At 43.4% G+C, this 25,671-nt stretch overlaps 1 protein-coding gene across 7 annotated transcripts in view; it reads right to left on the bottom strand.

The window, feature by feature from the left end:
- Nucleotides 1–25,671, bottom strand: part of LOC126398118 (microtubule-associated protein 4) — a 162,049-nt gene that overhangs the window by 44,869 nt on the left and 91,509 nt on the right. For 6 of the 7 annotated variants that reach the window (XM_050057335.1, XM_050057334.1, XM_050057337.1 and 3 more), the window contains one exon: nucleotides 23,451–24,884. The exons of the other annotated variant lie outside the window; for it this stretch is intronic. In XM_050057335.1, the coding sequence (XP_049913292.1) occupies nucleotides 23,451–24,884 (1,434 nt within the window). The remainder of the gene's footprint in view (nucleotides 1–23,450; nucleotides 24,885–25,671) is intronic. 7 annotated transcript variants of the gene reach the window in all.

Here is a 25,671-nt window from a genome sequence, read left to right as displayed (position 1 = left end):
GAAGAAGAAAGGACAGATAGGCAAAAATTAAGAAAAGGGGGCAACAAATGACACAGGAAGTGAAAGTAAACAGGAGAGCTGGACTGGGATAACAGCGGTGGAGAGATACACATCATCTCTACACCTGACACCCAACAGGACAAGATGCAAGGCTGAAGGGTACAACGCTTCTGTCTGGTGTGTCCACTGCATCTTGCTTTCTGCTCCAACAAACAAGAGACTCTGAAAAGTTCTTTTTCTGGCTCACTTAAGGATTTGTTGGTGCTTTGGAGCAGTTGCACTGAATGTCAATGAAGTACATTGAATGGTACATCAATGCACACATGCACATGTCTTTGAGGGCCTTTAAATGGAAAAAGAAATACAAATCCTACCTTTATCCTAACCCTGAACTTTACCTTCTTTAATACTAATTTCAATGTCAAACGCGACTTTGCAAAGACTTTTTCCCACCACTAAAGGTTTATCTTAAAAGGTTCTTACAATCTTGTTCATTTGGGGTTCGGATGGTTTACTAAACAAAAGCACAACTGCAAATGGTTCTTTATACCTAGAGGAAGAATTGCTTCATAAAACACCAAATGAACAAGAGCTTTGTTTCCCTTAGTGTTTTCCCACTGGAAAAAAGAGTCATGCCAAGCTGGCATTAGAAAAGGGAAAAGTGGGGAGCAGTTTGAAAGCAAAAGTAAATATTATGAGAGCACACAAAGAAGGACAGAACCTCTCAGTAAGAATCCTGCTCTCTCATATACACGCAGTATGTGTTTTTGTTTCATATCAATGGAGAAATAATGTCCCATTCTTACCTGATGAGTTGGCATCATTTCATCTACAGTGAGCCAAAAATATGACTTCCATTAACACATCAATCTCACAGTGAAATGGCACAGCAGGAACATATTGTCTTGTTCCTCGTGTGTTGCAGCCAGTGAAGCTTTTTACAGCCTGAACTGTTGCTTTTCACTTTGAAGCTTCTGAAGGATTTCCATCTGATTAACCGTGTTCATGCAAGCACAGCTCCATGCTGGACAATACGAGCTCTGCTGTTGTTGTTGTGGCAGAACACAGTGAATGGCGGGACTTTGCTCCAGGGATGTGGCATTTTCATCAGGGTGCATGCAGGTTTGGTATTTTGGTGACCCACCATGAGACTGACTTCATGGAAGTGTGAGGAGATGCGCAGCAGGGGGCGAGTCAGTAACAATCAGGCAGCAGAGCATGGTTTTAGGGTTTGGGGTAAGTTTGTGGTTTTTCCTTGAGATGCCTGTTTGACCAGGTCATCTTCAAAAGTTTGGTGGGTAATGTGTTGCCACAAAGTAGTGCATGCACATCCTGTTATTCTATCAGGTGTGCAAAAAGGCAAAAATAGTATAAAGAGAGCTTTTTGCATTTACTTGAGACAAAAATATTTGCCCCATTTTTCTGAATTAACGAGATTATCTCAGAATTTTGAGAAAAGTTTCCATGAGAAAAATCTGCTTATTTTTCTGAATTAATGAGATAATAATCCTTTTATTCAGCAAAACAGATTAAATTATTTTTTCAAGTGAATGTTTTATACTTGATATTGTGGAGAATCAGTTGGCCAGTTTGACTGACACTGAAATCTTTAGTTTTATATCTTAAGTAAAGTATGCATCCATTTTCAACCGCTTATCCAAAGCCGGGTTGTGGGGGCAGTAGGCTGAGCGAAGTATTCCAAACGTCCCTCTCCCCAGCAACACTTTCCAGCTCCTCCTGGGGGACCCCAAGGTGTTCCCAGGCCAGACGAGATATGTGATCCCTCCAGCGTGTTCTGGGTCTGCCCCGGAGCCCCTTACTAGTGGGACATGCCTGGAACACCTCTAACGGAAGTGCTCAGGTGGATCCTGATCTGATGCCCGAACCACCTCAACTGACCCCTTTCGAAGGAGCAGCGGCTCTACACCGAGCCCCCTCCGGATATCAGAGCCCCTCACCCTATCTCTAAGGCTAAGCCCAGACACCCATCTGAGGAAACTCATTTTGGGTCACTTGTATCTGCGATCTCATTCTTTCGGTCACTAGCCAGAGCTCATGACCATAGGTGAGGGTTGGGATGTAGAAAGTATATACAGATACCATGCCCACTACGGACTGTATAAAATAATGAGTGTAGCCTCCGTGGCATCATCCAATGGTTTGTAGAGCTCGAGTTTGTCTTTTGGCCGTCGCCATCTTGCATTTTTGGAACCAGCAGCAACCATAGTTGGACAGGGGGTGGTGCTAACTCTAACACAAGCTGCCAGCTTTATTAAAGCGGTGCGTGTACAGCTTTGGCTAACTGTGATAATGCTAATGCTAATGTTTACTTTAGCTAGCGAAAAACAGGCTTAAAACCATTAACACAAAATGTACTTGCCGCAAAAACGGAACATCTGTCTTCTTAGGGGGTATTTTAGTACAACCAATCACTGAACAAGGCCTTTTTATTGGCCGTACACATGCCGCATTTTTTGCGCCCTCAATTCATTGTTTTCAATGTAGACTCACAGCAGGTGTGCTCAAATGCCAGAGCGATGCCACCTCAGCTCACACATGTTCCCAAGCACCTATTTTTTAGGGCGCGATGGCTGCACCCTGAGATAAACTTCAGTTCAACTTTTGTAATACATCAGCACGCACCACGTCATGTGACGAGGGACAACCAATCGTAGGTGGCAGACATCTTTGCCTTCATCTGTTACGATCAGTCTGTGTAAATATGAAGAAGAAGTTGATCATTTTAGTGCAGAGCTAGCCACGGTTCTAAATGAATGTATCAAAATTACACTGACGTGAGGTTTAGCTGCAGAGCTTGGAGCTGGGGTTATACGTGCTACCATCAAAATAAAGGGATAAATAGTTTCTTTATAGGAGCTACACTATTACGATCATGACATAAGAAACGTATCCTCACATCTACCTATTCAATATGTCTGAAACATTCTGTGGTCAATGGGTTCAGGAGATTTAGAGTTTGCCTTCCCTCCTTCAGTCCACTGATCAATCTAATTCAAACAGCTCCTGACGACGCCTACATGTTTGGACAGCATGAAAAGGCAGCCTGTCACCACAGTTGGAAAGCGTGCCTCCACCAACATGCCAACCACCTCAATCACTGCACAGTCACATCAGCTGCAGCCTGCTCCGTTCCCCAGACCTACTGTCTGTCTGCATCACAAAACCCCTGATCCCCCCACATCACCACACCACAGAGTCACTGTCACTTTTACACATCACACCTGCAGACAGACAGACAGACACAGGTGTGGACAGATGGGTGGTTAGGTAGACGTGCTGGCAGGTGGGTAGACATGCTCAAGGTCGGTGTTACTGTTGCTGCCTGTGTGTGTGTCACATCTGTCTCTTTTTCTGTCTCAAAATTCCTCTCCCTGTCTGTTTGCCTCTTCAAGTACAAAACTGACACCAGAGTCCCATGGACACACACACACACACACACACACACACACACAGCCCACCAAATAGATGACCTCATCCTGTCTGACTGGCTGGCAAAGACACACACAAACACACACACTATACAAAGTGTTATATAATCCCACTGGGTGACAGAAGCATTGTGTCTAATAGCCCGTGCAGGCTACTATGAGGGCATACAGACAAAACAAAAGCTGTGGCCAATAAAAAGGCTTCACACCACCTTTAAATGGCTTCATTGATTCAGGGTAAAAGTGACAGGAAACAGCTGCGTTTCTTCTTATACTGCCAGGTAGCTCTCCTGTCTTGTAGGCCTGGGACATACGACACGAATATAAATATACCAGTAGATACCAATATATGTTGATACTGATAGCTTGTAATCGTTGTGGTTTGAGGTTGTTTCGACATTTAAGCTGATGCTTTCTTTGCTGAAGTTTCTCTGTAGCAGAGCAGTGCTCATTTTCAATCTGACATTTCATAACAAAACAAACAGCATGTGATCCCAGCTGGCCACTTACGTCATTAGACATTGATATTTGGCTGAATCTGGGTTGTGACATCAGGTGAGCAAAGTTCAGTGTCAGTCCAACGTCTAATGCCAATGTAAATTTGATGTAAAACAGTGATGACAGATTTTTTTGTTGATGTAATACTATGTTGTTAAATCACCTAAATCCAACTTCTTCCTAATATCTCATGCCAATGTCATCTTGACGTAGAATAACGACATTTAGTCATGAGGTTTACAGACTAAAACCAAACGTCTGCAAAAGATTGTAAATGTCACCAGCTATTTTTACCACAGAGATCACGCTATTGTGCCGCTACAAAGTCCCTTCTTTATGCTGGCTTTGCATTTTTACACCAAACAACGGCGGCATCATGCTGCTCCAGTGTGTGATTATAAACAACCTGCCGGCATCATGGAAGCAAAAGAGGCATGACGGGTGTGACATGTAACAATTGCAACAATAACAATGGCATTAATATGGCAATAACAATCATTTACAGTCCCCGTTATTTTGCTGTTAATCTCGCCCTTAAGGAGCTACGCCATACGTGATGTGCACCCTTCCTTCACTTGGGTAAAGGAAATCTCCACTAGTTGCCAGGCTAATTTATACAAAGTAAAATAACATAGGCTTGTGCTAATAACGTTAGCATGCTATATTTGTTTGGAAAACGTGTTTAGTATAAGACAGTTGTTTTGTCAGTGAAATTTGTGAGTTGTAATGGAGCCAAATTTTGTAACGTTACCTTTGTTAAATGTTGCTGTTGTCCCTGGTTTTATATGAGTAGAGGAAAAGTCTGCTAGCCACTAGGCTAATTTATACAATGTAAAATGCCATAGACTTGTGCTAATAATGTTAGCATGTTGTATTTGTGGAGAAAATGTGTCCAGATGAAGAAAGTGTTTGTCTGTGAATGCTGCGAGTTATAGCGAAGCTGATTTGTGTCTCTGTTAAGCCATGTTTAATGTGTGTTTAACGTGTGTTTAATGTGTTTTAGGTGTGTTTTGAATCAACTTAACTTCACAGCACTTCACAGAAACTAAACCGCCAACTAGTGTTTTGGAGGTGTAACTAAAGAGTGAAACGGACACACCACCACACAAGTATAAATACTCACACATAAAGCTGATGCACACGTAAAAATCTGTCTTAAGAGTCCAACATCTGTCTGATGTCATTTTGATGTCTGGGGCCAGCTGGGACGCTTACAAACTGTTAAAAATAGCTTCATATCTGTGATGTGATAGTTTTTAATATTGCTGTGTCTTGAATTCTAAATCAAGAAGGTGTTTCTATCACAATCAATGGGTCGTAGCGCAACTGTCATCGCTAGTTTCACACCAACACAGCTGTTATTTTCCCTGTTGGCGCTCACATTGTGTCAGGAGCAAATGTACTTGTGCCCATCTGTGTCCATGGATGTGTTGGTCTTAAAATGAGCTGTGGTGCATTGTTGGTGGATTGCAATTTTGAGGTAGCCAAAGCGACAGCGCCATTGACCAACAGAAACATGGTCTCAGTCAGAATGGCGGCATATTTAGCTGCTATTTAAAGGGAATGGGAGATGACACTGACCAAATACAGCCCTTTTGGTCCTTGCACCTTACTTTGTCCCAAGATAATGCGCTGTTTAACTAACAGAAGTGGAGTAGGACACGTCTCCCCATTTACTTTGGATTATACACTACAGATTGGTAAGGTAGAGTCAGGTGTTTTGTTTTTTGCATTGTCCAGCTTGCTTTATTGTGTGATGTGTATTTAGGTTGTACTACACATCCCCATGCAGTTGATTCATGAGCTGTGGTACCCTGAGACTGCCAGACGTCAGCTAAAAAAAGGTGAGAGATTCCTTTGCTTTGGCCTCAATACAGCCAGGTATTTTTCCCAACATGCTAATTCACCTCTGAAAGGCAGAAATGAAGGAAGGAGTGATGAACACAGGTGTGGAGCGAGAGGAGGATAATCTCAGCGGGGGGTGCTGGGAGACATGGATGATGGAGGGAGACAATGTCTTTAGTGACGTCTATATATAGCTCAATCGCATCTCCTTTGCAGCCCGTCACAACATCCCCATCCCCGTTAAACATCCATTGTTTCCTCCTTAGCCCCTCTTCCCATTAGTCGCCAAAGCAACTGCCTCCTGTTGCTATGGCAACTGGCTCCTCATCAGTTTGCTGGCTCCAGCCATGTAGGGGGTTGGGGGGGAATGGTTCGAGGGGATGTTTGGTGGTGATGGTGGGGGTATCGTCTGAAAAATCAGGGGCTGATGGAGGGAGGATGGATGATGGCATTGAAAGCTAACTGTGTGTGTGTGTGTGTGTGAGGAGGGGGATGGTTATTAATACTGTATGCTACAGACCCCAGGGAGGGTATTCCACTATGCTAATCTACTCAGCTTCTAGCCACAGGTCACAGAGTTTGTTCCACTCAGTGGTGTCTTTGCATTAATTACAGTCGTCAGGCAAGAGAGCGGCTCCCTGGAAACCAGTCTGATGATAGAGAGATGAATGACGGAAGAACATGGAGATCTGTACCCGGCTAATGCAGGCGATGATGCACAAGTGTGGACACGGAAAAGTACACAAACACACAGTATGTAACACATACACATGCAGACAAAGAGAGAACGTTCCCACCAGAAGTCGGGGTAATTGGTAAAGAAGACAACAGCGTTCATTACCAGCCATTATCCAAGTGACCACGGAAACACACTGCATTCACAAAAGAAAGAAAAAATAGACACATCGTCTGGTAATTATGAGTTACTATCTTTTGATTACAAGAAAAGATCATGTAATTCCGGGAAAATATCTCTAATTATGCAATCAGGATCTGGTAATTATGAGAGAAGTTAAGCCTAGTTATCAACCTTCGCCACTGGCTACAGGGTAAGACTTTAAATCCACTTTTATTTCCTTCTCGGGTAATATTACTGTCACTTAATGTGAATGGCATTAATAATGGTATATCAAGACTGCACAGGCATCTCAAGTTGTTGGGATAGTTCAGGTGGAAAGCTCAGTCTGACCGGCAGGAAGTCGAACGCTTCATGGATATAAACTTAGGTATTTCCAGTTTTGGAGGTGGTATCTGCGGCCAGGTGGCTGAAGAATAATGTTTTCGGGTTGTTCATCCATCCGTCCCATTCTCATGAACGCTAAATCTCAAGAATACCTTGAGGGGATTTCTTCAAATTTGGCAAAAACGTCTACTTGGACTCAACTATGTACTGATTAGCTTTTGGTAGCCAAAGGTCACTTCGACCTCACAAAACATGTTTTTGGCCATAACATGAGAATTCAAATGACAAAATTCCACAAAAATGTCTAACAGGATAGAATGATGGGGTGATATCCACAAGGTCAAAGGTCAGCTTCACTGAGACATCATAATGTTCTGCATAAAACACTTTTCAGGCCATTACTCAATGTCATATCACAGGAACAGAAGGGGAGACATTCGGTCAGATACTGAATTGGTGACGCTATTCTTGGGTGTCCATCTTGAAACTGTGCTGATTGTATAGATCTTCTGTGCTGTTGAGGGGAAAGGTGTGTGAGGCATCTATGTTTTCAAAGGCATGGATGTGGATACAAGCGGTGGAAATGAGTTTCCTCTGTGGGGTGTCTGGGCTCAGCCTTAGAGATAGGGTGAGGAGCTCGGAGTAGAGCCGCTTCTCCTCGCGTCAAAAGGGGTCAGTTGAGGTGGTTCGGGCATCTGATCAGGATCCTCCTGGGCGCCTCCTGCTGGAGGTGTTCCGGGCACGTCCCACTGGTAGGAGGCCCCAGGGCAGACCCAGAACACGCTGGAGGGATTACATATTTCGTCTGGCCTGGGAACGCTTTGGGGTCCCCCAGGAGGAGCTGGAAAGTGCTGCTGGGGAGAGGGACGTCTGGGGTTCTTTGCTTGGCCTGCTGCCCCTGCGACCCGGCCCCGGATAAGCGGATGAAAATGGATGGATGGATGGATGTGGAGGCATACAACCGTAAAGCAAGCATTCTGGTTTGATAATTACGAGACCTCTTCTCAGAATTACAAAATCCTGATTTCGCAATTACGAAATCTTTTCTCTTAATAATGAGGTATTAACTCAAACGGTGTCTATTTTTTTCCCTTTGTCAATGCAATGTGCTTCTGTCTGTGAAAGTACCAAAAACAAGTTAAAGTTCTACTTTAGTAAAAGTACAGGTGTATCAACTGAAGTAGGGCTGCCCCCGACTAAGACTGTTCCTAGTGGACCAACAGTCCTCATCAGGGTCCATCAGTGGACTGGTCGCCTGCATGTTTCTGATATGAATGTAATGATTAAATGATATATTTTGGTGGTTTGAGTTGAAGGTGTGAGAAAGAATAGTATCAGTAACATTGTTAACACTGTGCTACATTACAGAGAAATACAAAACCGTACTAATGAACCTTCATTAATATAGGCCTATATTTTATCTACAAGTGCACGTCACACACTGAGCGAGCCGCCTGTTAATGACGCTGTGGGCTAATGGGCATGTAGCTACTTCCATGTTTCAGATGATACGTCATGTTTGTAGTCGACCAATGAAGATGAGTTTACATATCACCTTGGGTTCGTCCTTCACCTTCTCAAAATGATCCCACACTTTGGATTTCCTGCCCGACATGTTATTAACTAGCCTGTGGAATAACCGCAGGTACCAGCCCTGGAAATTAACCTGACTCCTGTCTGACTGCTGAGTGTGGACACTTCCTGTGTCTGTCCTTTCAAATTAAAGTCCCACATGGTCCAGACATATAGGTTTAGATTTATTTTGACAAGGCACAGCTCAGTTTAGAGTTTCATGTTTGTTTGGGGGGTTTTTTGTGTCTGGGCGACCAATGAAATCTTGCAGACGAATGACGTTTCTGGTCGACTAATGCTTGGTCGACTATCAGGGGGCAGTCCTAAACTAAATGTTCTTAAAGTATCAAAACTTTTAAAAAAGTAAGGACACATAATTATATTTGACAATGCAGTTAATTTTATATGTTCATCACATGTTGGTTTTGTTGTTAAGTCTTCATTTGTATAGTAACTACAGCTGTCAGCTGTCGTACATCTAGTAAGAGTAAGACATATACATTTTCCCTTCCGAATGTAGTGAAGTAGAAAGAAATGCAAGTAAGAAGCTTAAAGTACACACAGGCAGCACGACTGTACAAGGTCAACTTCCCAATAAAAAACTTTAACTTTACCTTCAGCTACACAGATTCATCTGACAAAAAACATTAGATTTTGTCTCTAAGAATAAATGTTATTATCCAGAATATATTGGTATATGTTCAACATTAGTGCTACAGTGAACACTGACTGGCTGGTCCTCTCAGGAGCTGGCCTGCTGCTCCCCACATCCTGTCTGTATTTCCATCTCGCCAACACACAAATCTTCTCCCGACCATGTGTTTCTCATTGTCACCAATTTTCTTGCATTACTCGGTGATGAAAAGAAAGAATTTGCCTAAATAGTGCATAATTGAGAGAGGAAGGAGCGTCTCATTCACTTTCATTAATTAATGACATAATACCCAGCGGCTCAACTATTCCCTGTGAAGCAGCTGCAACTGCTAAGTTCATTATTCATAATGAATGAATGTGGCGCCCCCAGCCAACGTAGACGTATCTACTCCACCCATAGCAGTCTCCGTCTCTCTGTCACACACAACAACATAACTGCCTGTTTACAACATCTCCCACCGCCATCATCAAATGTCCACCATAATTTTCCTACTCCTCCTACCATCATCCTCACTGTCCTGCAGGGCATTCAGTCTGTCGGCTGTGGCGGACAGCAGCACAGAGCGCTGAGCTCCGGCTCTTATAACTGAAAGCTAATTGGACGAGGATCCATGCTGAGTGAGATGAAATTAATCCACAGAATGAAGAGCGACAGGGAAAATGGGAAATGTGACATTCATATCTGTTAGCACTACTATTACTGTAGGTGCCAGCCTGTCACTTTATCCTGGGTTTAATCACACAGGCAATTTCAAGAATGTGATGGAAACAAATGAATCAGCTGCATTTGTGGTATGTGGATAACCTGGATATTGGGATGATGCATAGCAAAGTATAAAAAATATCTAAAATCATGTTTTGGATTTATAACAAATCTAAACCACTTCTAGGGAATGGGAACGAGTCGGCCATTTTGGAAAAGATAAGGGTAAGAGCCATCCACAAAACAGAACTCAGTGAATAAGATTCAAACACCAAATATGGCGTACAGTCAGACACAAAGACTGGCTAACATTATGTGTTTCATTTTGCAAGACAGCGGTAGGTTAATGATGCATGATTAGCTGTCGTTTTGTTAGCATTCAGTTAGCATAATGTTAGCAAGCTTATCTTTTGTTCGGATGACTGTGTAATTGCTATCTGGCCTGCAGATCTGAAATACCAAACTAAACTTTACAGCACTTCACAGAAATCCTAATCCAGCTAGTGTTTTGGAGGTGTAACTGCAGAGTGACACAGACACACCAGCGCACAGGTAGAAATGCTCACAACAGCGTAGGCTCTGCACAGAGCTGATGGTCTAGTATAAATCCTGCTTAAGGGTGAGAGCAGGTTATTGTTAGCCTTCACTTCCTGTTGTTTGGTGTTATTGGACAAACTCAGTCCCCTGCTAATAAAACAAATTCACCTCTATATTAAGCCTCAGGTGGCATTTCAATTCCATTTTTAGGATTCGTCCACCTGTGACACAGCCAGTCGCTCATCAGGCAGCGGCAGGATGGTAAAAACAGCAGCACCAGACACGTTCCCATCACTCCATCCTGCTCGCTCTCCTTCCAGGCTGCTGGAAGATTATTTTCATAGCAGTGACAGCTCAGTCTGTGCCCCATCTATCTCACTCTCCACCTCCTCCTTTTGAAATACAGCTTTCAATTTTTATAGCCACCTGTAAATGGTGAAAGGCTCTTGAAACATTTCAGTATAATTTAACGCACACATGGCAGGAATTTGAACTTTGAATGTAGGATGTGTAGTTGTCTGGTGCTCAGCTCAGACTGTTCTTTGATGGCACTCAGTCAAAACATTTTTATATCTGTCTCCCCTCCTCCTCTCTCATCTCTGTCCCCTGCTGCCTGCTGGTTTAGGATATCTCCATATTTCACAGACTGGTACAGAAAAGCACCAGTGCCTGGCTTGTTTACTTGTTTTGCATAATTAAGATGCTGAAAGCGGAGGCTTTGCTGTAACTGACTGCCTCCCACTGAGGTTTGTGCCGTGCAATCACTTACCAAAAACCCACTACCACAAAAACCTAGACAGCAACATGTTCTCTGTCTCTACAGTGCATCCTCTACTGTCCCTACCTGTACTGATCCATGAGCTCGCACCCTGTTTGTGTTCCAATTTGTCTTCTCGGACTTCCATCGTCAAAGAAGAGACGGACTTCAGCAACATCAATCTTTGCTGCATTATTGTCATGACAACAACAAATTACATGGCTGTTGGCAATGTACAGTACCCACTGCCTCAAGGTCATTAGTGCTAGCAGGAAAAGTTACAATTTTCCTCAAATCATATAGCACTTAAAACCCGACAGAGCTGATTCAAAGAGAAGCATTGGAGCGAGAACAAGAACACAGAAAAAATGAAAGGATGAGGAAAAGTAAAATAAAAAGTCGTAAGTTCAACAACTCAAAAAAGTAGAAAATGTAGTTTAAGTCGGCGACTGAAAGGTTCAACAGAGTGAGATCAACTGAGGAAAGTGGCATCTTTTGATAGAGCCCAGTTAACAAAGCACTTGTGCGGGATTTATACTTCTGCATCGAATCAATGGCGTACCCTACGCTGTACCCTACGCCAGCCTGACGCGCACCTCCCCAGAAATGTAACTACACCTCACCGAGAAGCAGACCTCCTGTCTGTGTCTGTGAGCTGAAACCATTTCCCTCAGTGGAAACAAAGCTTTTTGTGAAGACAATAAAGCCTCCACTAAAATAGCATTTGAAGTCTAATGTGTGATTTATCCTGGCTTCATATGAGCAGAGGAAATCTCCACTCGTCGCTAGGCTAATTTATACAATGTAAGATGCCATAGGCTTGTGCTAATAACGTTAGCATGTTGTATTTGTTTGGAAAACATGTTAACGTTACCTTTGTTAAATGTTGCTGTTGTCCCTGGCTTCATATGAGTAGAGGAAAAGTCTGCTAGCTGCTAGGCTAATTTATACAATGTAAAATGCCATAGGCTTGTGCTAAAAACATTAGCATGTTGTATTTGTGGGGAAAGTTCTAGTCTAGCTGATTTGTGTACTTGTGTTTGGAATTATCTCTATTAAGCCATGTTTAATGTGTGTTTAATGTGTGTTTTGAATCAACTTAACTTCACAGCACTTCTTCACACTGCTGACTAGTGTTTTGTAGGTGTAACTGCAGAGTGACACAGACACACCACCACACAAGTACAAATGCTCACAATGGCGTAGGCTCTGCACAGAGCTGACACACAGTATTAATGAATCGATGGCACAGTGGAGTTTAAACTATTACATGTCCATTTGATGATTTCATGTGTGTCTGTATCAAACTGAAACTGTACCCTTATCAAGTGTGCTGTCAATGTAGCGTCTCATTAACTTCAGCATCTGTTGCTGTTCCTAGGGCAACATTAACTGATCCTTAGTCTCTATGGCAACTCCCCTATCCCTGTTCTTTTCCTTCCTCTTGTCCCTCCCCAAAAGCACTCCGCGTCTCTTTCTGTCCACCACTGGAAACCTGTAAATAAAAATTTGACCTTTGTCAACATTTTGTCTCAAAGGCAGTGCAGTCTTCAGTGTCTGAAATCCAGTTCAGATCTGTGGTTATCAGGTGATCATGTGAAGGACTAAATCACTAGGGTGACAAATTAGGATGTTGTTAATAGCTTCATTATCACCTGAACACTTTTAATGTGCCTGAGGTTGTGTTTGTGTCTCTGTGTGTGTATTTCCAACCAATCAGAGCCTTTTTCAGGCACAGTTTTATCACACTAAGGTGCTAAGTGGACCTTTTCCAGCTGCTGAGGCATAAAGGGCACACAGTGCATGGTGCTACCTGCTCGTCTGCCGTCCAATCATCTGTCTGAGAGTCCTTTTAAAAGCAGTAAGAACTTCTGGTGAAGCGTTAATGCTGCATCCTTTTCTAATGGAGGCATCCACTCTAAGAAATGACAAGTTTTCAGGTTGTAAAGCTGAACTGCCTGTTCCTGTACACTGTGAAAGAAATGTGTTGACTGTGTTTGGATGTATTCACTCAAATAACATGATAGCATGGGGAATATTCTGGTATCAAGGTCTGTGAAGTTTTGAACATGGTAAAATACCTCAGCTGCAATCTGTGGTACAGAAACTGTAATGTACAGAGTGGGGACAGATAATGATTAAAGGCACTGAGACTCCATGAGCCTCCAGAACAACGTCAGTACTCGTTGATTTTTCTTATCTATAGAAATGTAATGGCTGAATGGAAAACCATGTTTTTGACATATATAACCTTAATTGTTGTTTAGCTGACAGTCGGGCTGGGCGACATGGCTTCAAAATAACATTGCGATATTTTCAGGCTATATTGCAATATTGATATTTTAAAATGTCCTCCCAACTACTGTGAACTACTAAAATACTAAATTACTTACTGAACTACAGTTGCAATAAAGTTAAAGAAAGTAGCTACTGTCATATAATGAAGTTAAATAAGTGCCATTATAATAAAGTTCAATAAAATACTGCATTAATAACGATAAAGAAAGTATTGTTATAATTTAATAATTAAAGAAAAACCAATGGTGCTTTTATTTTGAAGCACCCAGCTTGCAGTCAACAGTTAGATATCAGCAGGTAGCAGAAAGTTAAACTGTTGCCGCCGCGCCGTTGTGAGCTGAAAACACAGTAACAGCACAAGTCGCACTGGTGCTCCATGGTCACAAAATGGGACTAAATAGTTGTGGTCTGGAGCCCTGCAGATACAGAAACACCTCACCTGCTTACACTATCGTTAAACTTGTTAAATTAAATTGTTACCAGGGCACCATTAAGCATGATCATTTATTAACTATAAGCTGGAAACAAACACCTCTCCAGTTTGTATATAAATAGTATTTGCTACTGGTCGCAGTGGTGCTCCATGGTCGCAAAATGGGACTAAATGAGGAGTGTGCATGATGAATCATCAGTGAGACACTGGAGAGAGTGACAGAATTGAAAAATTGAAGTGAGTCTCACGTTGACAATTCCAATATAGTCATTTTGTACATCCCACACGAACAAGCCGTGATACATCGAGTATCATCGACAGATCACCGCTAACTGACAGCAACTGCTCGTACAAATACAACAAAATATGTAATTTATCAGTGCCTTCCTAAATGACCAATATGACCTTTTAAAAAATAATTACATGCACATTTTCTTGACTGCCTCCTCTGTCTCTATGGTGAAGCTCTGGTTAAATTTGGCCACAGAAATATGATATAAAATATATAAAAACAACATCACTCTACTTCTATTCTTCTGAGAGACAAAATATTATTCACTTGTCATTCATTGTTTGAAATATCTGAACATATGTCTGTATTTGTTTTGTTTCTCTACCCTTTACTCGAGGTTTTTTCATTTATTTGTCAGCATCTGTAGTTCAGCCTGCGTCCAGAGTGCCTCTATTAAAAGCCCAGTGTATATAAACACCAGGCTATATTTATTTAAAATGAATGGTTATGGAACAGACTTCTCCCTAGTGTCTCTCTTTCATATTCAAAGCAAACAAAATGACAATGGTGTCATGCTAACAGAGACAAAACACTGTATATCTAATGGAATTTGAGTGTACCTGTAAGCATCTTGTGTCTGTACATTAGGGTGCCCTGTCTGGGAAGAGATGTTTGTATGTGTGGGCTTATATCTGTTTACCTATCTATATGCATGCCTGACTTTTTCCCTCCCTATGTTTATCTGCATCTCTATCTATAAGCATCTCTTAAGTGTAAATCTACCTGTTTGAATCTTCTTCTTCTTGTCTGCCTCTCTGCCAAAGATCTGGTCCTAAACCTCGCTGCCTTGATGCTCGTCGATCTTTTTCCGTGTCTCTGTCAGTCTCGTGTTTTTCTGGACACTCGTCTGCCTCAGATCTGTCTCCCTCCCGTCATTCTGTTTTCTTAAAGGCTCTCTGTGTGTCTGAAGTCAGCCTGCCTGGGGAGCGGCTAGGCCTCTTCTTTTTTCAGACGCTTTCGTCTTAGCATCTATTTTTATTTATTTATATTCAATAAAAGCTGAATCCGCAAAACACCCTCTCTCCACTGCTCACACAGAAAACTTTCATCCAAATACAGAGTCAGCTTCAGCTTAGTGTAACTGGCTGACAGAACCAAGACTCAATGTTGTGACACGAGTCTTAAATAGTTAAAAGTTTGGAAATGAATCTCCTAAATCCACAGAACAAAGCTACAGCACTGGTGATCAGGACACTGAAGACACACTGTCTCGGACAGACCTACTTGTTTGCTTACCTGCTGCCTAAGCAAAGCTCAGAATATAAAGTTGCTCCGCTAAATTGGAAATCAGGTCAACTTCTTTTTACAGAGGAAAAGTTTTAAAAAGAGCACATAAAAGATTGATTATATGGATATAGTCTATACAGAGCTACAGCATTCAGTGCCAGCAAAGCAAACTTTTCAAATCATGATTTGCACAAGTTTCAAGTAATTAAACGTCTGGAAAAGGGGACTCTTATCACAGATGTCAAAAGGGACAATGCCAAACAGTGTAGCAGAATAAGGGCTCATTTATACTGCCTTTATGTATGGAAATAGATCTGTCCGTTTCAAACATCACTGCAATCATACTTCCATGCGTCCTTTATGTTGGCAATTGTCTTCTTCGTATCCTACGGTTAAATCTCGCTTGAACTATGCCACACTGCCCCCACAATCTCCGGTGGTAATGCTCCATTTCGTCCGTATCTGTAAGCTTTCAGAAAACGTGCACAAATATAGATGAAATCAACGCAGACCACAGACAGAAGGCTCCGTACATATACATATATAACGATGAGGATGAAGGAGCCTTAAGAATAATGACATACTGCATGTAAAGAACAACCCGTCTCGCTCCGAAGTCGTCGAAATCTGGCACTTGGGCAGTGACTTCCGGTGTCAGACACCGACAAAAAAGCTGTCCTTTCAAATCGGCATGATGCGCAGCTAGTCACCATTATAGTTTCATGGTGCCCAGTGGTGTCAGGGGGAAACACGGCAAAACAGGAACAAAAGTTAAGGCAGCTGAAGTCTAAGTAGGGCAGACTTTTCGAAACCCGGCGCTTGGGCAGTGACTTTGGGCGTCAGACACCGACAAAAAAAGCCGTCCTTTCACGTTGGCATGGTACGCAGCCACTCGCTGTTTGTTATAGTTTAACTGTTCCCAGTGGTGTCAGGGGGAAATGCGGCAGGACAAGAACAAAAGTTAATGTGGTGGAAGTCCCAGTAGGGCGGGCAGGAGGGGTGGTGTATGGGTCCAACATCCACCGACTTTCATCCAGGAGGCTGGTGTTCACCTCCCCTAATATTGTAAAGCCAAGCTCTTGTTGTCTTTTCCTAAAACTAACCATGTGTGTTGTTGGCAAAACGTAACTACATGCTTTTGTTGAAGGAAAAAAAAGTCAATTTGGGGAGCTGAACTGACATAGTGCTTTTATTTTGAAAGAGACTGTATGCAAACTGTACATTTCTTGTGAAAACGGAAGTGTATTTTGAAAAAAGACAATGCATGTAACACGCTGAAGTTGACATGGCGTCCCAGAACGTCCATGACCAAAGGTCAATATGTGACGAGGTCAGAGTGAGAATGTGTTGGTAAAGAACTGTAATGATGGCGGACATGAATGTGGGCTGCTACACAGAGTTTTAGCACCATGGACAGAGAATTCAGCCTGTTTCAGTAGAGGTGAGTGTGGAGCGTATGAACCCCAAATTACTTTTCATGAATGGAAATAACCTCTGAAGATGATTTAATGTAACAAATACTCTTCATTGGCATACAGCAGTGAAAACTATTTCTCACCAAATATTAAAACAGCCTCCATCCTCTGAATAAATCTCACAAAATCAACATGAATGTGTGTACCGCACACTCACAGCTGTTTTGAATGCAGGAGACAAACTCTAAAAAGGGAATCCAAAATTTCCCCTGACTGAGCTGATACATCCGCCTTTTTAAAATGTCAATATCAAAATGTATGAAATGTTAAGCAGAGCCCACACCGCTGGCCTGGAGCCATCTCCCTCTCTGTGGGTTCAGAATGTGTTGCTGGAGCACGGTGCATCTTCTGATGAAATAACCCACAGTGACGTACGCTCTTGTCCTACAGTTAGCTGTTGGCTTTTACAGTGGCGCCAACGAGGCGAAATCCCAACACTTCCCCTAAAGCCGTCAAAAGGCATTAGCTCACCCTCGTTCGGGGATGGGGCCATACTGTACAAATGTCCCTTCTGGGCTACCATCTAACAGCCTGCTCCCCAATGAAAGGAGCCCGAACAACAACGAAAAGCACTATGTGGTAAAAATAGACCGCTGATACAGTATATTCACGCCTGCCTGCCTTTTGAGGATTTGTGTTCGTCCTCGAATAGTTTGATGAGTCAGTTGTGTACTGTGTGTGTGTGTGTCTGTGCAGGGAGAAGGGAGCACAGTGGCGGTATATTTGTGGCCTTTATACCGGCTGGCACCTGTGTTTTAGCTCTGTCTGAGAGAGGGGGAGGGGTGCTGGTGCTGGAATGTGCTTCCTGGTTATTTTGGTACCACATCTTCCTTTTATTTGAAGTAATAAGTTTAGAGTAGAAAGAACCACATCAGGAGAAAGAGCTGGAAACAAGACAACCACATATCATCACCTAATAAACAGGGATGTAAGAAAATGTCGGTACACTCGAGCAGTGTGACATCATGTTCTGTGATACTGTATCGATTCTCAAAAACACTATCAATGTTTAATTTTCCTCGTCGACCAACAGTCGTCATCAGGGTCCATCAGTGGACTAGTCTCCTGCATGTTTATGATATGAATGTAATTATTAAATGATATATTTTGGTGGTTTGAGTTGAAGGTGTNATAACCGCAGGTACCAGCCCTGGAGATTAACCTGACTCCTGTCTGACTGCTGAGCGTGGACACTTCCTGTGTCTGTCCTTTCAAAATAATCATCGTAAAACTTGCCGACTAATGATCTCTCTTGTCGACTAATGTTTGGTCGACTATTAGGGGGCAGCACTACACAGAGCATCATTAGCGCTCATCTGGTAGTCCTGTTCATGGCAAATGTCAGTCCAGTATTTATTTTAGCTCTGTTTTGGGCTGCACCACCTCCTGAGAAATACACCTGGCTCCTTAGCTGCTAAATGCTCAGCTATCTTCACCAGCTAGTTGCTAATATTGTCTATTTGCTATTGAGCAGGTCGTGTACAGTCTATCACAGCTTTTTCATTGAAAACAGCTGCCTGCTGCTGCTGGAAACAAGGTTGACGAGAGCGGTGAGACAAAACAATAAGCAGAGAGGGAGGTGGGTCTGGTGATAATTCTTTGTGGTGACCCCATTTACCTGCCATATAATCATCTGGCTAACTGCTATCATAAAAATATCTATTACTGCACCTTTAAGTCTATTTTATACAACTTCAGCCAATAGAACCACTATAGTCAATACACAGTGCATTATTCATATGTACATTTCTGTCTTTGTATATGTGTGGGTGATGCTAATGTACCTTTACACAGTTCAAAGGTGCTTAGATGGTTGTCATGTGCAGTCTGAAGGATACACTTTGTACTGTGAGATGTCTATTAATAGCAGGGATGTATCAAGGTAGACAGAAAACTAGGCACAATTCCTGGATCTAAAAATACACGGTGATAAATGAGAAGTATTATTTAACTGTTTCAGCTGGTAGCTCGCTCGGTGTGGATACACAGCATCTACCACCAATAGGGCTGGATATCGTTCAAAAAAATTACCAATACCAGCACCCTTAAAGTGATACCGATACCAATAGAGTGCTTCATTCAATACCCATGATGTGAATGAGTTGGGGTGTAGTGTAGCCATACTTTAGGATGCTTTCAGCCCTAGAGTCGTCTCCTTTGGTCTGAATCAGGGACCAATGTTGTTCCGAAGTTAAATAATTGCTGGTGTTTCGTGTTCTCAGCACAGGGGGTCAGGATGCAAAAAGGATCAAATGCAGGTACCGTTTGACTCAAGACGTTTTAATACCACCTGGTACTGTGTTATTCCAGTTGATACCATGAAGGCATCAGGTCCTGATACGCAGCCCTATCTCTGAACCTCCCTTTATCTTCTTCCTCAATATTTAAAACATCACCCTCCCTGAGGTTTACATCGTTCTCCATCTCTATCTCGGCTTCTCCGCCTCATTATTTCCTCCTGTATATCTCTCTGCCATTAAAAGAAGGGTTTATAAATTATCCTTATATATGCCTGTCAGCATTCGTTTCAACTCTTCATACTCCTCCATCAATCCCACAAGTCTTCCACAGCCTCCTCTCTTCCCCCTTCATCCTTCGCCTCTTTTCTCCTGTGGCACAAAAACAATATTTTCCTATCCCTACCCCCGTCCTGTACATCCCTCCGTTTCTCTCGAAAGTATCTGAAAGCCATTTTTATTTCTAACTCTAATTTATTGTGGTTTAAGCAGTTTTTTTTTTTTCCTCGTATGTCCACCTCCCTCCTCCTCACTGTACTGTACTCCCCTGTCTGTAACCCTCCAATGTCTGGCTCTTTATTGTGCTCCACATGCCTTCTTATCTTTTGTACAAGGCTTAAATACCAGTCTTGGTGACAAAGACCCACCCCTGGACACTGACAAAAGGTCTCATTACACAGAGGGAAGACAGAGCCAGCTGCACTCAGCACTCTGTCTCACTCTTTTTTCTCTCACATGCACACACACACATGTACCCAAAAACACATACAGAACACAGTGTGCACATCATGTACGTCAAATCGGATGAAGGACATTCACTGCTGTCATGTCTCGCATGTAACACGCATACAAACGTGAACTGACAGCAGCCGTTTCGTCCACAAAAGCTGCATTAAACTTCTATCTGTGCGACTTGGAAGTGGCAAAAACACTAATGCAAGCCCTTCCGTTCTTGTGGAAAGCATTGATCAAAGCTGCTTAATAGCCAGGTTCAACACTCCGCTGTTCCTGTGGAGAGCTGAAGGCTTGCTCAGTCCTCATTACAGCCTCCGACGGGAGGCAGAGACAGGAAGTGTTGAAGGGAAGGACAAGGAAATGAATCCTCTGGAACTCTGCATCCTCATAAATCACAGCAGCACACGAAAAACACTTCAACTCCTCGGGAAAAGGACGAACGCACACACAAGCACACTTGCAAGTATACACATGCACAAATGCCAATACATATACACTCAACATACACAAGCACATACAGGTCACATCCACACACCCACTCACACACAGTGTCAATCAATTCTATATTTGGCTTCCCGTCTCTTGCTGCTGTAAACATGATTATTTCCCAGTCTGCTGAGCAACACTGATACAAATTCATCTACATTTAAACAAGAGCTGAACATGATACAGATCAACAGCTCTCTTTCAGCTTAACATATTAATTATTTAACTTAATTAACATTATCATCTCATGGTCTGCTGAAACCTCTTCTTAATGTGTCACACTGCTACAAAACTAGCAAAGTGGCAAACACATCGTTTTCCAGGCTCCTGTCTTAAGCCCAGAACACCTTAACCAACTCCTTTTAACTGTGAATTCTTTCCCAACCTTCTTCTAGATGTCTGAGCTCTTAAAGGGTATCTTTGGTATTTTTTTAACCTGGACCCTATCTTTCCATGTTTTTGTGTCCAATGACTGATGGGACAGGTCTACTATTTAGTGACAGAGCTGCAGCCAGCAGCAGCAAAACAGACTGTGATGTAACCACTTGCAGCAATTGTGCACCGTCAATTTACGTCCCCTAAATAAGGATGCTTTCAGACCTAGAGTCGTCTCCTTTGGTCTAAATCAGGGACTCATCTTGTTCCAAAGTTGTATAATTGCCGAGAGTTGGTTCGTGTTCTCACGGCAGCATTTACAAGCGGACCAGATCAAATGCCTTGTGTGAGAAAGCTGCTCTTGATTGGTCAGAATTTCCATGTGGGAAAAATCCAGGAAGTAAAGCAAACGTTGAAGAAGAGTACACTTGCAAGATAAATGTGACACTTTCTAATGTCACAATGGAGGGACAACTACGCAGGTTGAATTTAGCGCTGGTTTCCACCTAACATTTTTGGTGTGGTACCAACAGTAACCCTTCAGACATGGTACCTATACCCTAGTGTTTCCAGCGCAAACAGTACCCTGCTCCTGCTCCATCCAGCACTCGCTGTATTTCCTCTTCACTGGTGACACAGATGGAAGTCTGCACCTTGTTTATCGTCCACAGAACGAGGCTGCACGCCCACATTTTCAGAACAAAATAGAACAGGCTGCAGTGAGAGTCTCTCTCCATGGGATATTTAAAAATAGCAGCTTTGTGCATTTAGTCCTTCTCAGGCAAGCTCAGGGGTTTAGTGTTGCTGTAGCCCACAGGAACAACACTCTATGACACTTTTTTTTCCCTGAGGAGTAGTTCACACAATGCTCAAAACCAGACACAACTCAGCCCTGAGCAGAGTGTCCGTCCTCTTCTGACCAATCAGACTGCAGTGTTCACAGCTCCACCTTTTAGTACCAGATCTGTGTGCTAGGTACCCCAACAGAGGGGGGACCAAACATGGGGACGGTACGGAACGGTTCCATTGGTACCATCCACAACTTTTCACAGTGGAAACAGAAAAAAATGTGTATTAAACTGAACAGAACCGTACTGGTCTGCTAGGTGGAAAGAGGACTAAAAAGGACCGTCTCTGTAGAGATCCTTTCCATAATGTTGTCGGCCACTTCAAATAATAATCTGAGCCTGTCAGTGACGCGAATTGACAGTGACAATGTTGCCACTGCTGGCTGCAATCCTTTTGTTAAATACTGGACTGATTTTAAAAATTCCTGTCTCCTTTGTTAAAACAATGTCCACACTGAAAAATACCTTAGTTACCCTTTAACCCTTTCTCTAAGGGTAAGCCAAGCCACCCTGCACAGGAAACTACTTTTGTCCACATGTATCTCCAATTTCATTCTTTTGCCATGACCCAAACCTCATGACCACAGGTAAAGGTTGTATACACAAGTGTCCCAAAAGAAGTGGAGCAACCTACTCTTGTGCACATCACAAGTTAAGGTTTGACGAAGCCCATAAAACAACATAAATCTGCAAACAGAAGAGAAGTCATCCTAACAACACCTAAATGACAATCTTCAGACTTCTGTGGTGCCTTGTATTCTAGCTATAAAATTCAGAACCAGGAGAAGAAGCAGAGGGCAACTTTGTTAGAATGAAATGCCTACAGTGAATAACTGATTGATTGATTGATTGGTTGATTTGTTGCTCAGCACCTCATCACTCCTCTAGGCAATGGCAGCCTTTTTGAATTCTGCACTCAACTGTCTGCGTCTTCTGCCAATCATTCTGTCATCATCACAGTGACTAGTCTCAATAATGATGCATGAAAGAAACACAACAAAGACACAAGAGGAATTAAAATAAGACTCACCTAACGATGCAGGAGCAGCCCAGGCAGCAATCATCACAGAACATGGAAGGTAAAAATCGACAAAAACAACAATTACCATTTGATACTTTTTTAAAGTCACAGGCTCAGGAGACACACCAGGGTGTGAACTCTTGATACATGACAACAGAGGTGGAGTTAACATGACCTTCAACATTCTTTTCTAGGAGAAGTTGTAAAGAAACTAGTGAGGAAAACAGTGTTAATTGGACACACGGGAGAGAAGAAAGAGTGACACCTCACCCCTGGATGCCAAGGAAACAGAGCATGATTACAGTGTTAACACATACACCTGGACAGAAGAGAGAAAGAGAAGGTTGATTTTGATTTGGTGAAGATGTCTAGTGGTGTTGCTAAGGAGAAAGACTGTGATTGATTAGTAGGAGCACATCCATCAACAGCAACACTGTTAATCACAAGAACATCCCAGCGGTGCAACATTCGGGAATTAAGATACTCACAGATTAAAGTCAAGCCAATCCACAGCCTCAGATGGTCAACACTTGAGCTCATGCATTAGTCACTCAGAAACAGTCCAAATTGGACAAGCCAAAAAGCCCCAGTCAAGATTTTTAGATATATGTGTCCATGCAAGGGGTCTCATTATCGATCTAACCCCTACTGGGTAAAAGACACCCAAACACTCAATCCTGCCCAAATAGCATTTGAAATCAGTTTCAAATATCTGGAAGACTCAAGCTGGATGAAAACACCATGCATGACAATAAACCTCTGGTCTTTAGTCTCTAGTCACTCTATAATTAGCTACTATTTTCTCCAGAGCTGACTACAACCAACCTTCGATGACGGGGGCAACTGGAGGGACCATGGCGGGTTCATCCATGGGATCAGCAAAGCTGGGAAAGAAGGGCTTAGCTGTAGGGTTAAGACCAGATCCTGGGGTGGCCGATGGAGGGGAAGAGGGGCTGATGAGTGGGGATGCTTGGAAAGGGAAATTCTTTGCTCCTGGAGAGGTGGGACTCTTGACAGAGGAGGAGGAGGATGAAGAACGAGACTTCTTGGATTGCTTCTGGGCTGATTTGGCATCTTTGTGCTCTTTGGGCTGGAATTCCTGTGCTGTGGTTTTGGGGGAGCGGAGAGGAGCTGGGCTTGGAGTATCGAAGGACAGCCCTAAGGTTACAGGATGACCTGGGGCGCTCATGTCACTGAAGTCAAAGAGCTCGCTGTTGCCGGTCACGTTGGAGTCATTTAGGAGCCATGAAGCATCTGAAGGTGAAAGAGGTGGGGCCGTGGCTAACACCTCGCCTTTTTGGGAAAGGCCTGGGCTCGGCTGGGAGGCAGGGCTGAAAGCAGAGGTGTCTCCCTCTGGCATGACTTGCATATGAGACTCTAGGAGGGAACTGGTGTTGTCAAACATCCCGCTGTCAACCAAGTCACCGCCAGGTGAAAAGGCCTGGCTGCTGTTGCCTAAGCTTGCATTTTCAGTATCCATCAGGAGGTCGAATGGATCATCAGGGCGAGGAGCCATGGGGAAGGAGCCAAGTGTCGCACTGTTGGTGGTGGAGGGCATAGTGAATGGAGGTGCTGTGGCTTTCAGCTCGCTGTTCAGGACCAGTGGGATCATGGGAGCAGCTGCTGGGGAGAACAGGTCCTCAGACAGGGGGGACGGGACCAGGCCTTCTTCTGGGAAGACCTCCTGTTTCCAGGGGCTCTGGCTGGTGTCCATGTCTGCGAACGAGGCCTCCAGGTTTGCCTGAGTAGAACTCCCCAGATCCAACAACTTCTCCTCAGTGATTTGAGAGGTCACCGCGGCCGAAGGGACAAACGGTTCTGCTCCCACTCCCCACTCGTCTGGAATCTTCTTCCTGCTCTTACCCTTCTTCCCACGGCCTCCACTCTTTCCAAGCTGCTCCTCCCAGCCACCTTCTGCTCTATCCCGCCTTGGGCCAATCCTGTGGTAGAACTCCTCTGTGTTTTCTCCTTGTGTCTGCACCTCAGGGTGACCCCTGCTCTCGGGGTGTTCGTAAGATCCCTCATCTTTCTGTCGCCTTTTCTTCTTTTTCTTTTGTTTTCGGTCTGAACCATCTCCCTCCCTTTCGTCGCCTCCAGCATACGCAGTGCTCTCTCGGACAGGCCAACTGTCAGGTGAGTCATCAGGGCTGACTGCGAGATGGCCGCAATGGCGAGTGATCACATTGGCAACACTGGGGGTGAAAGGGAGGTCTGCCGATAGGATGCCAGCCCCGTCTGGCCAGCAGTCACCTACGGCACCTTGTTGTGGGTGAAGAGGGGAGAGTTTAAAGTTGGGGGGAGATGGGTATGTGGATATGAATTGGTTCCCTTACTCTAACTCAAACAGAAAATGTATCCGTTTTCTCATATGAACTCCGGACAATGCCTGGCACTGGTTTCGCTGGACATTGTCCGGAGTTTCCCTTTCACACATGTAGCATACAACAGGAGACTGTCTGTGTCAAAAACATTGTCACCTACCGGAAATATTACAATTTAAGTAAGGATGGTGCCTGAGTAGAGTAGGATTATACCTCGGTCAGGTAGCCAGTTTGTAATTTGGTCATGAACGACAGAATCTTGTTCTGTTCCTTGAATTTGTTTGATGATTTTGACTTCGCTCTTACCAACAGAAGTTTCCCTAATCTTGTCATCTCTCCAATTAGAGATTTTCATTGACAGCTTTGTGTAGATGACCGTTGTTTCCCTCCAGTTCATGCGAGCCGCATGACGGAAACGTCATCAACATGCCCACGCGCTAGCTCTGAATTCTCCGGACAATTACTTGCTCTATTCACACGCGGGCTCAATCGAACATTATACGAACTTTGTACCAGGGAGCTGGCAAGACAAAGTCCATTTACTGTCCAATCTAACTGATTCACACATTTGCGTTCACACATACTCCGGGAAATGTCTAGATAATTTCAGATTTGCAGTGCATGTGTGAAAGGGACTGATCTGAGAAACTTAAGAATGCATCAGACAAACAGGCAAAAACAATACAACAAAGACAATCATATCACTGAAAGTGTACACACATTTT

Source organism: Epinephelus moara, chromosome 11 (genome assembly GCF_006386435.1).
Source record: "Epinephelus moara isolate mb chromosome 11, YSFRI_EMoa_1.0, whole genome shotgun sequence".
Classification (NCBI taxonomy): domain Eukaryota; kingdom Metazoa; phylum Chordata; class Actinopteri; order Perciformes; family Serranidae; genus Epinephelus; species Epinephelus moara.
Note: the sequence above shows the minus strand (reverse complement) of the source record. Positions and strands in the feature narration are given on the sequence as shown.